Below are 16,697 nucleotides of genomic sequence, written 5' to 3' on the forward strand. Positions count from 1 at the left end.
TCCTGTCCATAGGTTCCTATTATAAGTTTTTAATCTGAAATGGGAGGTGGCCACCACTGCCATTTTGATTGTGTCACACGTCTTGTCACTCCCAGACAATTCCATAAAAGGGAAAAGAGGTGGAGCTGAGGGTGGGGATGCAAGGCTGGGATCAAATGACACCCGTCGAACTGAAGCGATTTAGCTACAAGCTAACCCAAAGCTAACATGGAGGTGGGAGCTGAGCTAACGGAGGTAGTGACCTAGCTACAACCGGAGCTAACTGTGCACAACACCAGAGCGTCTGAGTCAGAGATGCGCCGAGCTGCAGCTGGGTGAACCGAGTGGAACAAAGAGGTTTCCATCCCAGAGCTCCAGAAGCCAGCAGACCGCGCAGCAGACAGGCGCCGCTGCGATCTGAGATGCGCCAAGCTGCTCCTGATGGGAGGGAGACCATACCGATAGTCGGAACCCAGCTCCACCAACATGTTATATTTCAACCCATTTTCTAAAGTGCAGCGTTATGTTAAATGCACTGGGGGTTCACCCTATTACATTAAATTTCATGGTTAAATGGTACATGTTAAAATGGTAGTTATTGAGCTACTTTGATAAGCTCTGCTAGCGCAAGAGCAGCAGTGACCTAAAATACATAAATATAATTTTACTTACTGAAAAAAATGAAGTGGAGACTCCTTGGATGCTCTATTAGTGCAATTAATACCACAGCAAGTAATTTTGTCCAAAAATTGCACAAATAATATCCAGAAAAGAACGCAAAAATGCTACAACTAATGGTCTAAGTTGAGAGACTAAAAATGGCTAAACAGTTTAAGGCGAGGCAGAGGCTCAGGCGGAGGCCTTTCCCCGAGCGAGCTCTGCGGTCACGTGGGTCTGATGCTCATTAATTATTTCAAATTTTAGGCATTTAATACACTTAAACAGAAGAGTGACAAAAAGATTCACCCCCTCAGAGTTGTCATGAATATAAACTATATCTATTATACCTAAAACATGTTTTGGATCCAGGCTGTAAACATGTTTATTTTTGCTGTGAAATTGGTATTTTTAGCATGGGAGTCAATGAGGATTTGCTCACTTCTGACACCAGCCCCCAGCGGTTGAGGGTGGAACTGCAGTTTTTGTCACTTCCTGTTTTGCTTCATATCCAGACCCGAATTATGTGGGCTTGGCATTACAGCACACCTTTTGGGACTTGTACCAGCATACAATAATATCTCATTTTATTTTAAGGATTAATGTTTTGGTTTTGTTTTGTCTATTAATTAATTTAATTAAAATATCATTAAGCTAGACTGTTGTTCACACCATGTCCTTTTCTATGACTGTTCTAATTAATATACATGAAAACACATTAGTGATTTTATTACTGTGAATTCAATGGCTCACACATTAATCTCTTTACAAATGCTCAGCCGATGGGAAAAATCCCCAATCCACCGTTGTTTTTGCTGTCCTTGACTCGTTCTGCTATGATTCTAAAATCCCTCGTTGGTTTTGGAGCTTTATGCTCTGTAGGGGAATTACAAAAATCAGCAGACATAAAAATATCAGGCAAGAGGGGCATTATAAGAATTCAAAATGTCAGATTTTTAAACTGCATCCAGCACATCAATCACTTCTTTGATCCCTGCCCTTACAGGATACCAGGGCAAAGACTGCTCCTGGTCCGGTAGCCAGTGTGTGTCAGATCCCTGCCACCCTGAAGGGACTACCCTCTGCGAAGAGCTTGGGAGTACTTATAGATGTGTGTGTCGTCACGGCTATACCGGAGCACGCTGTGAATCCCTCATAAACCACTGTGTTGATGGTCTTTGTCAACATGCCTCGGCTTGTGTGGATCTGTCGAGAGGGTTCAGATGTGATTGTTTACCAGGTAGGTTGACCCTTCAGCTGGGGCTTGTTTCTGATGGAAGCATTCCCTCGACTGAACCACATACTTAGGAGACACACTTCCAGCTGATGCTTCCACTTGTTCGGCTCTCTTCTCAGTAGGAGTCTAATCTCTTTGGCCTTAAGCAACAGCACACTACAGCCTTTGTGCATTGTGTAATTCAGAGCTCAACTCATCCGGATGTGAGCTGACTTAAAGCAGAGATGGTGTTTAGGTTGTCTGTACCGCCCTTATATCAAAGCAGTAGTTGACTATCAGTGGAACATACAGGCAGATAAATACTAATTTATTCTTATGTTGCAGTAAATCCATATTAATGCATCGTCTGAAACAAACAGCTTCTATAGAACAGCTTGTCCTTTCTATTTCAGGTTTAACAGGCCAGTTTTGTGAGATAAACATTGATGACTGTGCAGAGGATCCATGCGGAGTTCTGAGTGTTTGTAGAGATGCTCTGAATGGCTACAGCTGCTTTTGTGCACCTGGATTTATTGGTCAGTAAAAGAAGCAGAGTGTCATTTTATCTGAATAAGTAACCCACGTGCTGGCTTTACGCTTTCCCAGGAAACAACTGTGAGATTGAAGTGAACGAATGTCTAAGCCGGCCTTGTCAAAATGGGGGCTCCTGCCTGGATGAGCTCAACTCATTTAGCTGCCAGTGTCCTCTTGGGATCACAGGTGGGTGATGTTCTCTTTATGAAGGAAGTTTTCCTTTAATTACAAAATGTTTACATTTAATTTAGCTGATAGTTTAAAATACATGTTGTAAGGCCGTTGATTAATCTCAAGAGGTTGTGTTAGGAATTTGAAAAGGTGAAAAGTTTTTTTCTTTAGCTGTTTATATACACACGTATAAAAAAAATACCCATCTCACCCTCCCCAGGTGGTCTCATCCTTCCAAGCTCGGGTCCTCCATTTTAGGCCTGGGAGCTTGAGGGTTCTGTGCTGTAGCTTAGTTGTTCCTAGACATTTTTCTGGACTGAGATGTCTGATGTATTTCCTGGGATCTGCTTTAGCCCCTCATCCAGTTGGGTATGGCACGGTATGGGGGCCAAAATTAAGACTACTGCCCAGCAGCAGGAGGCTATATAAATTCTGAAGCAAACTACTGATCTGATTAATGATAAGCTGGCGCCGGCAACTGAGAGGCTGGCGCTGCTTACTGAGAAATAGCACCTTTACCGGCATTACTAATAGATATGCTAGGGACTAGCAGCCCTCGGCTGGTCATTGACTGGTTCACACACTCCCTCTGCTATCTATTAGCATGGATAGGCTAGTGTTAGCCTGGATGGGCTGGTGTTAGCATTGGAGAGGCTAGCCTTTAGCGTGCCTAGGCTGGCCACTGGCTGGATTTCCTATCCCCTTGACGGACCATTAGCATGGTTAGGCTGACATTAGCATCAGAGAGGCTAGCCATTAGCGTGCCTAGGCTGGCCACTAGCTGACTAGTGACTCTCTGAGACATGCTAATGGCTAGCCTCTCCTATGCTAATGCCAGCCTATCCATGCTTAAGGTCCGTCAAGGGTGTAGGAAATCCAGCTAGTGGCATGCCTAGGCACGCTAACGCCAGCCTATCCATGCTAATGGTCCATCAAGGAGGTAGGAATTCCATCTAGTGGCCAGCCTAGGCACGCTAATGGCAAGCCTCTCCAATGCTAACACTAGCCCGTCCAGGCTAACGTTAGCCTATCTATGCTAATACACAGAAGAGGGAGTGTGTGAACCAGTCAATGACCAGCCGAGGGCTGCTAGTCCCTAGCATATCTATTAGTAACGACGGTAAAGGTGCTATTTCTCAGTAAGCAGCACCAGCTTATCATTAATCAGATCAGTAGTTTGCTTCAGAATTTATATAGCCTCCTGCTGCTGGGCAGTAGTCTTAATTTTGGCCCCCCATACCGCGCCATAGTTGGGGGGGTTACTTCCCCGATGACCATGGCACCACCGATGTCCTCATTCTCCAGGCTTTCTCAAGTTCTTCTTTGATGCCTTGGTACTTCTGTAGTTTCTCATGTATCTTTTTCCTGATGTTGCTATCACTTGGTATTGCCACATCAACCACAACAGCTGTCCTCTGTTGTTTGTCCACCAACACAATGTCCGGTTGGTTTACCATCATCATTTTGTCAGTCTGGATCTGAAAGTCCCACAGGAGCTTGGCACTCCCGTTCTCAACCACCTTAGGGGGGGTTGCCCATTTTGACCTTGGGGATTCCAGGCTATACTCTGCACAGAAATTTCTGTGCATAATGCCAGCCACTTGGTTGTGGTGTTCCATGTATGCTTTCCCTGCCAGCATCTTACACCCTGCAGTTATGTGGTGGATTGTCTCAGGGCCTCTTTGCATAGCCTACACCAGGGGCCAGACTTCCCGCGCCCAGGAGAGTGTATGTGCAAGGCACTCAAACGAGGTGAAGTAGATGCCCACCTCGGTCTCACGGAATGGAGGCAACAACGTGATGCACTTGCTGATGTCCAGCCGGTCCAGTCCACTGTCCTTTCTTTCATCCACCCCTCATGCTGAATGGTTTCCCAACTGTGTTTAGAGTTCCAGCTCCACGCTACGGAGTCAGACTTTGGTTCTGGCCTTGATTTCGAGCTTCCTGAGTTCCACCTCCATTTGCCTTTGCTGAGCTTTTTCTTCAGCCTTGTGCTTTAGTCGAGCCAACCTGACCTGCAGCTTAGCAGACCCGGGCGATTCTCGAAAGGAGTCTGAAGACATTGGTTCATAGCAAGGAATTGAGACATAAGGAGCAAAACGTCTTTCACCTGGAGGTGGGGTCTCCTTCCGTTCCTCTATGTCCATCTCCCGGTCTGCATATTCCCCGGCCACAGTTCCACCGTCCCCCTTCTCATGATTTGATCCCTGCTGGAGGAGGAGAGGATTAACAGAAACCGGCACAGGGGGGAAACCGTTTCAATTGTTCCATTTCAAGCACAATTCATTCTCGGACCTCCAACTTCCGCATCTGCTGAGCCCCAGTGAGGCCAAGGTGCACAGCCATCTCTACTAAATCCTGTTTGTGACATCCCTCTATCTGGCTACAGGAAGGTGCCTCCAAGAAAGCCGCAAATCAAAGACAGACATTGCATACCATTAGTCTACACCAGGGATTCCCAAAGTGTGGTGCGCGAGCTGCCGCTAGGGGGTGCGCGAGGTGAAAAGTGTAATGGCTGCGGAGCTCAGAGAAGTCTGTCATGTGTCACCATTATTGTAGAAACTCATTTGTGGGTGGGCCAAAGAAAAAGTAAGTGGGCACAATAAATGTAATTGAAAACAAGTATATTTTTGTGCGCGTGTCCTCCGCATGTGCCCCGGCTTCATAATAACAATGCGTCGAGCTTCAGCACTCTGGCCTGCGCACGCCGATATGGTCCGTATTTGATCATTTTTAACGGTGTTGGAGGAATCTGAAGGTGGTGAGTCATTCTGGCAGATTGTAATTAACACCTGTCTCATGCAGGTGTTCTGACATTGTAAACCTCACACACAGAACATTGTGGATGTAACAAAATAACAAGAAATGATTCCCATTCAGGCTATTAACAGCGCGCTGACGATCTGAAGTTCAGAGTGCGTCTGTCAGAGATCAGACGTGTTCCAGCTGAACCACGGCTCACGGGTGCACAAGTGAGCACATCTGGGCTGGGCAGAAGTAATTTTACAACATTGGTTTAAATAGCGTGAGACGCGGTGACTTGAGCGCGCGCACACACACACACGCACACAGATTGAATAAGCGCACACGCTGCTTTAACTCCGGCGCTGTCAGACTGAAGGCAGAAATGAGTGCTGCCTCCACCGTGATAAAAACTTTTAAGAGGTTATTTTTCATTCAAGGTCGAATTAAGATATTAGCTTCTGGGATGAGTCGGGTCCGCTACAGCCAGTGACTCCTCATGAACCTGACCACAGCTCATGTTACTGCAGCATGTGTTATTCCAGTCAGCGTGGCAGCGGATCACAGATTCAGCCACACCATAAAACAGCAATAAGTCGGTCTGAGGTAAAAGTGAACATCATGGCTATATCTTGTCCCCTATAGACATTTGATTACGCACCTAGTAGGTGATCAGCTCAGGTTTACGCAGAGCAGAAGGAAGGAGAGCGCTCTGGCCGCACAGGTTAAACGTTCCTACTTTAAGAAAACCGTTAAATTGCATTGTTGATGTGCTACCTGGGCACTCTAAATATTTATTTAAAATGAAATCAAAGGAAATTGTAATGGTATCGAATGTTTATTAATTACTATTTAAAAAATGAAAGTGATGGGGAATTTTTTTAACCCTGTCTGTTTAGCTTGACATCTGATATATATATATATATATATATATGTATATATATATATATATATATATATATATATATATATATATATATTATATATATATATATAATATATATATATATATATATAGAGAGAGAGAGAGAGAGAGAGAGAGAGAGAGACATGCCCCGATGCGCGCGGGGGGGGGGGGGGGGGGCGTCGACATGGTCGGGACATAGAAGGGGGTGCGCGGCTAAATAAGTTTGGGAACCACTGGTCTACACAATTCTACACACACACACACACACAAGTTCACTTCAAGGGAGAAGATATGAGAAATGGTGAAGAAGGCTCCAGGATTAAGATGTGAACATTAAAGGGTAATATCCCGGACGAGCCCCCACTTGTTATGCTTTACCTTCTTCAGGGAGGGGATACCGGGGAGACAAGAAAGAACTTGTGTAAAGAAAACAAATTTATTAAAACATTAGGAGATAACACAAAACCAAGGGCTGGAAATCCTAACAGCAATAAAACCAACACAGCCCATGAAACTCTGCTTCCAGAGAGTCCAATTTTAGTACAAAATAAATCAAGAGGCTAAGGCTCAGTTCTTTTAACTGGCAGCAACAAAAGAAAACCTATCAGACCTAAGTGTCCAACAGGATGGTAAAAAAGGAAGAAAGATGGGGGATGGATTAACTAAAAGACTCAGGGTTATTTCCAAAACCTAAAGAGGCTTTCACCTTCTACATAATAGTACAGCAACTTAACCACAAAAGACTCTCACACTCAAACAGTGGCCACTGTAGTCCTTTTACTATGAGTAATTACAAAACCTAAAGAGAGACTTATTGAAAGCTAAGGTATTATTTTCTTTCAAGATGTTCAAAATTCTAAACCCTGAAACCAGCCCAAAGGGAGTCTACTTGGTTACAAGTAGTTCCTAGAGTGAAAGCTCCTCCTGCCTTTTATCCTTCCAGGTCCAGGGAAAACAATTAGTCCAGTTGCTTCCACCTGGAGAACCGTGGAGGGATCCACTAGTGATGAGGCTGCCGGTGCTCATTGTGGTTTCCATGGTTACTGGACAACAGCATGGAGGCATATATATATAATTAGGGCTGAAACGATTCCTCGAGTACCTCCAATAATTCGAGTAGAAAAAAGCCTCGAGTCAATGTCTCTGCCTCGAGTCTTCGTTTAATTCATGTTTAATTATTTCATGGCTTTGCAATCGCCCGGGGGTCTTGTTTCACCCGGACCGAAATAAGTGACGCACATAAACACTGCACTGAATGCACACGCGAGTAGCGAATGCTTAACTTTCTCTTAAGCCATGGCGGACAACATGGACCCCAGTGGAGCGCGAAAAAGACAACACATGTCGAAGGTGTGGGACCATTTTTCACGTTGTAAGGCGTGTACACATGTAAATGTCACTTCTGCAAGCGGACTCGGAGGTCCGCTATATATTCTGCGGACACTATGCGACTTTTTAATTTTGTAGCACTTAGTTTTAGCTCACATTGTGCTTCTGATAGCAACACGTCGGACCTAAAAATGTGCTAAAAGTAGCAGTTTTTACACAACATGTTGGACGTTTTATTGTGTTGTTATTGATGTCTGTTGTCCCTCGGGATTGCTGCAGGAGGACACAGGTATTTATGAGAGTGGCAGAGGAAGACATAAGATAGTAAATAAATGTTTTGTGATCAGTAAAATTTGACATCACCACGGCAAACATGCTTTCTCAACAATCCTTGTTATTGTGTGAGAAAAAAGTGTAGAAATTAAAACGGACGTGTGTTAATAGGGAAATAGCTGGTGAGCCATGTTTGCGCATGCGCCGTGAGCGGTTCTGGTGCTGTTTGGGCCGCAGGCGCTCGCAGCGCTACTTAAACAGTTATCATTCTAGTTTTTGTCTGGCTTGCTGGGCTAGTAGATTCTCGCACAAGGGGAAAATCGGCTCAGGTTGTATACTTATTTTTTGCACAGGCATTTGTTTACTGTGAAGTAAAGTTGAAGTGCTGAAGTTTTGAAAACTAATTTTGAATAAAACTTGAAGAATAACTGGCAAGTGCTTGCTTGCTCAATTTAAGAGGTCTTTCATATTTTATAACATGCTATTTGATATAATGGTTTACAAACACAAACGGGTAATTTATTGGAGTACTCAATTAATCGATAAAAGATTCGATAGAGTACTCGATTACAAAAATATTCAATAGCTGCAGCCCTAACATATCATATATATATATGGAGGGGGAGGGGGGCTTCCTGGTTATTTAGTTGAATGTAGTCTCTCTCTTACATATACACATAAATACACTTATTAAATTGTTGGAAAATAAACTTATGGATATAATTCTGAATTCAAAAATATCATGTTATACTTAAAAACATTTTTAAACTGAAATTTGTTTGTTATATCTTATGTAGACCAGTATACAGCTCATTATTGTTTCTTTCTATAAGTCTACATGAATCGAGTTTGCCAGCCTTCTACTACTTTTAGCCATCAACTTTTTTGAAGTTGCAACCAAAACACTCCAAAGGGGTGGCGTGTCTTCCTTCTTTATAATCCTTCATTGGGTCGTCAACTTCTAAAAACATTTTCAGTCAATAAAGAAAAAAAGGTCAAGTTGTTACTTGGTAATCTTCAAGGCCTTTGCTGGCACCCCGTTCAGAGGAGCGCTTGGATCTGATGAAGCACTACATGAAGATTAAGGCTCTCTAATGAAGTGGATCTAAAAGTTTGGGTCAGAACCCCCCACTGTGGGGTGTGAGAATCAAAGTGGATCATCTTAAGATGATCCTTAGATAGGAAGTTAAATGACTTACTCCTTAGGAAAAAAGATTCCTTCAGCGACTGATGACAGTTAAGAAGTTTACTTCTTTTTGTGGAACTTCATTCCAAAATTATGCTTCAAACAGTAATTTTGAATGACCCATAGCTGCAGTACTTCCTCCACTAGGCTTCAGCATTTGAATTGGTGTCCTCCGTCTTCAGTTGCCCATCACAGATCCATCCTTCTCTTTTATTCTCTGTCCGGGTATGTTTTGTATCAATCCAAGCTCTTCATGGTTTGGCTCAGTGTTCCTCGTTGACACGTTGTCAAGTGTTTCTGGACCGTTCAGTTAAATTGCGTTTCAAGAATGTCTTGATATTGGAACATAATAGCTTTAGCTTCAAATGTATTATTTGACAGATTTATTACTTACTTACTACTATACTTTTTCCTCTCACAGCTGTTTTTGCCTCCTTATTGACAAATCACAGCAAGAAGTTTGATTGTCTGGTTTTACACCTTGTAGTTTTACAACTTCCACTTTTATACATTTTACATCCATCTAATTGGCAGTTGCATCACATTTAGTTCCTGTCAGAAAAATTGGTAATTATACACTCTAGGTAAATATGTGCAATTTATGAGATGCATTAAAGGGATAATAGGAAATTTTGCATGCATTTAGTCCCCCAGTGTCTGATATTAATTCACTCTGGTTGTACCAAAAATGAAACTCATCTCCCCGCTGTGAGTTAGACTTTTTAACTAGGGATGAGCCGGATACGGCACGGATAAAGTATTCTTGACTAATATGAGCATGAAACGAGTAAAACTCTTAAATATCTGTAATCGTGCTGAAGGAAAATCCTCATTGGGTAACTGACTGTCTTTGTGCTCTATGATTGGCCAGTCACATAGAGCGCCTGCCCTTCCCTACACACAAAACTCTGCAGCCGGGAGCTCAGCTCAGTCCGGCCCATATATGCGCGCGCGCACACACACACGCACGCGCACACACACACACACACACACACACACACACACACACACACACATACAGTAACGGATCTCTCTGTGCTTGCTTGCGTCGGTCACTGCCTCCGCTCCGGTCTGGTCATTCTCTCTCTCTCTCTCTCTCTCTCTCTCTCTCTCTCTGCATGTATTTATTCATGCACTTAAATATTAATGTTCTGATTTTATTGAAAAAAACTTGTTCTGTAACAGTTTCTTTACTATTGTGATCAAGAATATTTAATCTCAATTCTGAGGCTGCTCTGTAAAAAGTTTTCAAATAAACAATACATAAAGCAACTTCTGAACAATCCATATCAATTTTAGACTTAAAATAATGTATTGACGTAAATCACACCCACTTTCGGGTTAGGTCACGCCCACTCCGAGTACAGATACAGATAATTTAGATGGTTGAACAGATACAGATAGGGGTGTATTCGCTCATCCCTATTTTTAACATCTTCTTCCAACAGCTCAAATGTCTTCTCGGCCTTCATTAGCTTCTACAGGAGCCGATCATCACTAAATAAAACAAATCAGCTGTGTTCATGATCTAAACCATGCAAGAAATGTTCTTAAAGCAGACTCCAGCTCCACCATGTCAGCTCCACTTCATTCCACAGCTCCCACAGGGACTGGACCAGCAACTCTGAAGTTGCAAGCCTGGTATTGTGGCCACAGGAGGCGGAGTCTGAGTAACATTTGATTAACCCTGTAAAGGGTCGTCTACACAATGGCTGAAGAAAATGATTTGAAATATCAATTGAAATGTTGAAAATGAATTAAATGATGCCCAGTTTGCAAATTATTGGCAACTTCGTAACATATAACCATGAATAGTGGGTCCATAATACATGGGAGCTGGTCTAAGTCTCTGGGAGACGACATGTTTCCCTCTACATGAGCCCTTGAGGACAAAATGCATTTACTGATTTGTAATAAGTGGTTACAAAAAGTTCACTATTCATAAACATTGTTGTTTTGCACATTTACCTCTTCGCTCGTTGCTAGTGATGAAAGGGAGTCTGATGTGCTTGTCATTTTACTGGAGGATTTTTGACCCTAGTGGCCATCTGTAGGTAAGGTTTTACTTGAACACAAAAATTCAGCTTCCTTGGAATGATTTAGGTATGTTCTGCCCCCAATCGCCAGGGAAAACACACACAGTCACTTTAAGCCAATGAAATATGATTTTGTGTTTGTGTGTAACCCGCTTCTTGTGCACAAAGTGTAGTTAGTGAGTGTTATAAAATTGCTGATGGTCTAGTTTCAATGAAGAATTAACTTTGACAGCAAAAATCACATCCATTTTAGAAAATTGGAAGTAAATGTGAATTGGAAAAAAGCAAAGCTCTGCTGAAATACAACACAGTGTTCACGGACAAAAAGGAAAAACCTTATGTTCCAACCCTTACCTCAAACTAATGCCATGTCTGCCGGGGAGGCAGTGAGGTTGTAAAACAGGCTCTGTCCTTTTGTAGTGCTACAAGAGCGGCACAAACAGTACTCTGTAATTACATGAACTGTTGGTGTAATTCAAAGACCGATTATCATGTTGGCATTTCACACTTTGTAACAGCCTCCTCTAGCGCTCACAGACACTGTAAATGTGTGAAACAGTGATAGTGCAAAAAGAGAAAGGAACCATCTTGTGCCATAGTGTATTTTGCTGCAGATCTGCTTTGTGCTTTCACACAAAGCAAACAGAGAACACTAAGACACTGATTCCTTCTGCAGTGCATGGACCATTCTTGGGGTCCTGTACAATTGAAATTCAGTCAAAATCCAATGTTTTTTTGGGTTATTTTTGTTTGCCAAAAAGAAAGTTCAAAGAACTTGGTTTTTTTTCTGGGGGGGAGGGGGGGGGTCTAGTTGAAGCTGTGAAATAAATTCTCAGAGTGCTGTCCTCTGAATGTTAATTTCATTGAAGGTGAGTGAGACCAGTGCTTCTTTTTAAATATCCTTACAGGAAACTTGTGTGAAGTCAATATAGATGAGTGCATCTCCTCTCCCTGTCTGCACAACGCCACATGTGTCGACCTTGTTCATGGCTATGACTGTGTCTGTAAGCTTGGCTTTACAGGTCAGTGAAATCTTCAGTCTTTTGTCCAATTAAGATCTTTAGAAATGTGTTCTTGTATGAAGGAAATAAAAGCATTAATCAATATTCGAATGAGGTGAAGTGAATGCAGAAGAAAGGTTTTACAGCTGAAATCGTCATTTTGAAATGTTTACAGCTAAAAGTGCTTTTTTTTTTTGCAATGTAGTGTTGTGAACAAGCCAACTTCTACAGGGTCAACTCTCGTTGTGTCTTAAAGTCCTGCATTGTGATGCTTCGGCAGACCAGCCTTTCAAACGTGTTTCTTCAGAGAGGAAAAACACAATTCATTTAAAAATGTGGGGAGAAATCATTAGTTAGCTACTGTTCACAACAGAAGAAAGATATGAAGCCAGCAGAGCTATTTCATTCTGCAAGGTCAAACACAGAAATGACTTTTTAAGAAAAGACATTAAAGGTCTGGAATGCCTAAAAGGCTATTCCACTGGAAAACCCTTGGAATTGTTCAGCTAAAGGCTGAAACATGCAGGACTCTGTGTGGACTTCACTTTGATCTTGTAAAAAGTGAATGGAAATATGTCAGCAGCTTTCCCCCCCTATTACAAATATGTCATATGTTTTAATTTTCTTATATTTTTTGTTAGATGTACTTGTGATATTGAAAAGTTAACTTTTATCATTATGTCTATGTGATGATGTCATCAACTTGTTCATCTAGGGCTGGGTGATATGGACAAAAGTGCTGTCACGCTATTAATTTTTCATATCAGTCAATATTAAAATAAATGCCACGATATAATACAAATCCCTAATAATGTTGACCTGATCTGTTTTCAAAAGCTGAATGTAACTGTTGTGGATAAACAAGAAATTTAGTTTAAACTAAAGCCTTCAAGCGCCGGAGAAGATTAACAAAACGGGCTTTGAAATTCTAATTCTCAAACTCTGGTTTAAATGTAGTTTATATGTTTTTGTTGCTTATTGTAAAATAAAGTGATAAAAAACTGAAATAAGTGAAAACTAAAGCAGCTTTTAAAAAAATAATTGTCTACATCGTCTATGCTGGAAAAGAAAAAACAAATCTTTGCATCCTCAGTTTATTATTTTGATAAATATTGTATAGAATAGAATAAAATAAACTTTACTGATCCCACAGTGGGATTATGTTTGCTATTCTATCAGAAAGGTGATTTTCCTCCTCGACCTATAGTCTAAATCTGGGTTCAACACTTTTAGCGGTGCGGCTTCTTTGTTTTTGTTCGACTGTAACTAGCTTAAATACGTCCACGCAACCAAACTGTTTTGTCCCTTCCTGGCAGCGATGTCATTTGCTTTGTCCTCCATCATTTTCTATCCCTTTCAGGTGCAAATTTTTATTTTAGTTAGACCAGCTGTCTAAGGATCTTTCATGGCGGTTAAAACGAAGAGTCGGAGTACCCGGCCCGGAGGGTTACCGGGGTCCCACCCTGGAGCCAGGCCTGGGGTTGGGGCCCGTGAGCGAGCGCCTGGTGGCCGGGCTTTCGCCCATGGGGCCCGGCCGGGCCCAGCCCGAACCGGATACATGGGCTCGTCCAACTGTGGACCCACCACCCGCAGGAGGAACATGAAGGGTCCGGTGCAATGTGAATCGGGTGGCAGACCAAGGCGGGAGCCTTGGCGGTCCAATCCCCGGACAAGAAAACTAGTTTTTGGGACATGGAACGTCACCTCGCTGGCGGGGAAGGAGCCGGAGCTTGTGGCAGAGGTTGAGCGGTACCGGCTAGATATAGTCGGACTCACCTCGACACATTGCATTGGCTCTGGAACCCGAGACCTGGAGAGGGGTTGGACACTCTACTTTGCTGGAGTTGCTCCGGGTGCGAGGCGGAGGGCTGGGGTTGGCTTTTTGTTAGCCCCGAGACTCTCTGCCTGTGTGTTGGGGTTTACCCCGGGGGACAAGAGGGTAGCTTCCTTGCGCCTTCGGGTCGGGGAACGGGTCCTGACTGTTGTTTGTGCTTATGGGCCAAATATCAGTTCAGAGTACCCACCCTTTTTGGAGTCCCTGGGACGAGTGCTAGATAGTGCTCCATCAGGGGACTCCATTGTCCTGCTGGGGGACTTCAATGCTCACGTGGGCAATGACAGCTTGACCTGGAGGGGTGTGATTGGGAGGAACGGCCCACCTAATCTGAACTCGAGCGGTGTTTTGTTATTGGACTTCTGTGCAAGCCGCAGTTTGGCCATAACGAACACCATGTTCGAACATAAGGATGCCCACCGGTACACTTGGTACCAGGGCAGCCTAGGTCACAGGTCGATGATAGATTTTGTAGTCGTATCATCTGACCTGCGGCCGTATGTTTTGGACACCCGAGTGAAGAGAGGGGCGGAGCTGTCAACTGATCACCACCTGGTGGTGAGTTGGATCAGATGGCAAGGGAACATGCCGCGTAGACCTGGCAGACCCAAACGCATAGTGAGGGTCTGCTGGGAACGCCTGGCAGAAGAACCTGTCAAGACGGTCTTCAACTCCCACCTCCGGCAGAGCTTTGACCACGTCCCGAGAGCAGTGGGGGACATTGAGTCCGAGTGGGCCTTGTTCCACTCTGCGATTGTCGAGGCGGCTGTTGCTAGCTGTGGTCGTAAGGTGGCCGGTGCCAGTCGTGGTGGCAACCCCCGTACCCGCTGGTGGACACCAGAGGTTCGGGGAGCCGTCTGGCTGAAGAAGGAGGCCTACAGGGCGTGGCTGGTCTGTGGGTCTCCGGAGGCAGCAGACAGGTACCGGATAGCCAAGCGGGGTGCAGCAGTGGCAGTTGCCGAGGCAAAATCTCGGGCGTGGGAGGAGTTTGGTGAGGCCATGGAGAAAGACTATCGATCGGCTCCAAAGAGGTTCTGGCAAACTGTCCGGCGCCTCAGGAGAGGAAGGCAGCAACTCGCTCACACTGTTTACAGTGGGGATGGGGAGCTGCTGACGTCAACTGAGGCTATAGTCGGACGGTGGAAGGAATACTTGAGGAGCTCCTCAATCCCACCAATGCGCATTCCGAGGAGGAACCAGAGCTGGGAGGCCTGGGAATGGACTGTCCGATCTCGGGGGCAGAAGTTGCTGAGGTAGTCAAACAACTACACAGCGGCGGAGCCCCGGGGGCGGATGAGGTCCGTCCTGGGTATCTCAAGGCTATGGATGTTGTAGGGCTGTCATGGTTGACACGTCTCTACAACATTGCGTGGTCATCGGGGGCAGTTCCTAGGGAGTGGCAGACCGGGGTGGTGGTCCCCATCTTTAAGAAGGGTGACCTGAGGGTGTGTTCCAACTATAGGGGGATCACACTCCTCAGCCTCCCTGGAAAGGTCTACTCCAAGGTACTGGAGAGGAGGGTCCGATCGATAGTTGAATCTCAGATAGAGGAGGAGCAATGTGGTTTTCGTCCTGGCCGTGGAACTGTGGACCAGCTCTATACCCTTGCAAGGGTGATGGAGGGGGCATGGGAGTTTGCCCAACCAATCCACATGTGCTTTGTGGATTTGGAGAAGGCTTATGACCGTGTCCCCAGGGGCACCCTGTGGGGGACGCTCCAGGAGTATGGGGTGGGTGGCTTTCTGTTAAGGGCCATTCAGTCCCTTTACCAGAGGAGCGTGAGTTTGGTCCGCATAGCCGGTAGTAAGTCGGACCTGTTCCCAGTGAGGGTTGGACTCCGCCAGGGCTGCCCTTTGTCACCGGTTCTGTTCATCACTTTTATGGACAGAATTTCTAGACGCAGCCGTGGTGTGGAGTGTGTCGAGTTTGGTGGCAGGAGAATCTCGTCTCTGCTTTTTGCGGATGATGTGGTCCTCCTAGCTTCATCCAGCTCTGACCTTCAGCTCTTGCTGGGTAGGTTCGCGGCCGAATGTGAAGCGGCTGGGATGAGGATCAGCACCTCCAAATCTGAGACCATTGTTCTCGACCGGAAAAGGGTGGCTTGCCACCTCCGGGTCGGGGGAGAGGTCCTACCTCAAGTGGAGGAGTTTAAGTATCTCGGGGTCTTGTTCACGAGTGAGGGTAGGAGGGATCGGGAGATCGACAGGCGGATTGGTTCGGCGTCTGCAGTGATGCGGACGCTGAGCCGATCTGTCGTGGGGAAGAGGGAGCTGAGCCAGAAAGCCAGGCTCTCGATTTACCGGTCGATCTACGTCCCAATCCTCACCTATGGTCATGAGCTTTGGGTAATGACCGAAAGAACGAGATCGCGGATACAAGCGGCCGAAATGAGTTTCCTCCGTAGGGTGGCCGGGCTCAGCCTTAGAGATAGGGTGAGGAGCTCGGACATTCGGGAGGGACTCGGAGTAGAACCGCTGCTCCTCCGGGTCGAAAGGAGCCAGTTGAGGTGGTTTGGGCATCTGGTCAGGATGCCTCCTGGACGCCTCCCCGGGGAGGTGTTTCGGGCATGTCCTGCCGGCAGAAGGCCCCCGGGTCGACCCAGGACACGTTGGAGAGGTTACATCTCCAATCTGGTCCGGGAACGCCTTGGGGTCCTGCCGGAGGAGCTGGTGGACAAGGCCGGGGAGAGGACGGCCTGGAGCTCCTTAATTGGGATGCTGCCCCCGCGACCCGGACCCGGATAAGCGGAGGAAGACGAGACGAGACGAGACGAGACAGCTGTCTCCTGCCTACACAAAAATAAGCTCTTAGCATGTCCGACTGCTACTGTGT

The 16,697-nt window shown here is 45.2% G+C and overlaps 1 protein-coding gene across 1 annotated transcript in view; it reads left to right on the top strand.

The window, feature by feature from the left end:
• Positions 1-16,697, top strand: part of eys (eyes shut homolog) — a 370,767-nt gene that overhangs the window by 104,861 nt on the left and 249,209 nt on the right. Inside the window, exons 18-21 of the mRNA XM_054750130.2 lie at positions 1,643-1,876; positions 2,266-2,388; positions 2,459-2,572; positions 11,939-12,052. Of these exons, the coding sequence (XP_054606105.2) occupies positions 1,643-1,876; positions 2,266-2,388; positions 2,459-2,572; positions 11,939-12,052 (585 nt within the window). The remainder of the gene's footprint in view (positions 1-1,642; positions 1,877-2,265; positions 2,389-2,458; positions 2,573-11,938; positions 12,053-16,697) is intronic.

Source organism: Nothobranchius furzeri, chromosome 12, assembly GCF_043380555.1.
Source record: "Nothobranchius furzeri strain GRZ-AD chromosome 12, NfurGRZ-RIMD1, whole genome shotgun sequence".
Classification (NCBI taxonomy): Eukaryota; Metazoa; Chordata; class Actinopteri; order Cyprinodontiformes; family Nothobranchiidae; genus Nothobranchius; species Nothobranchius furzeri.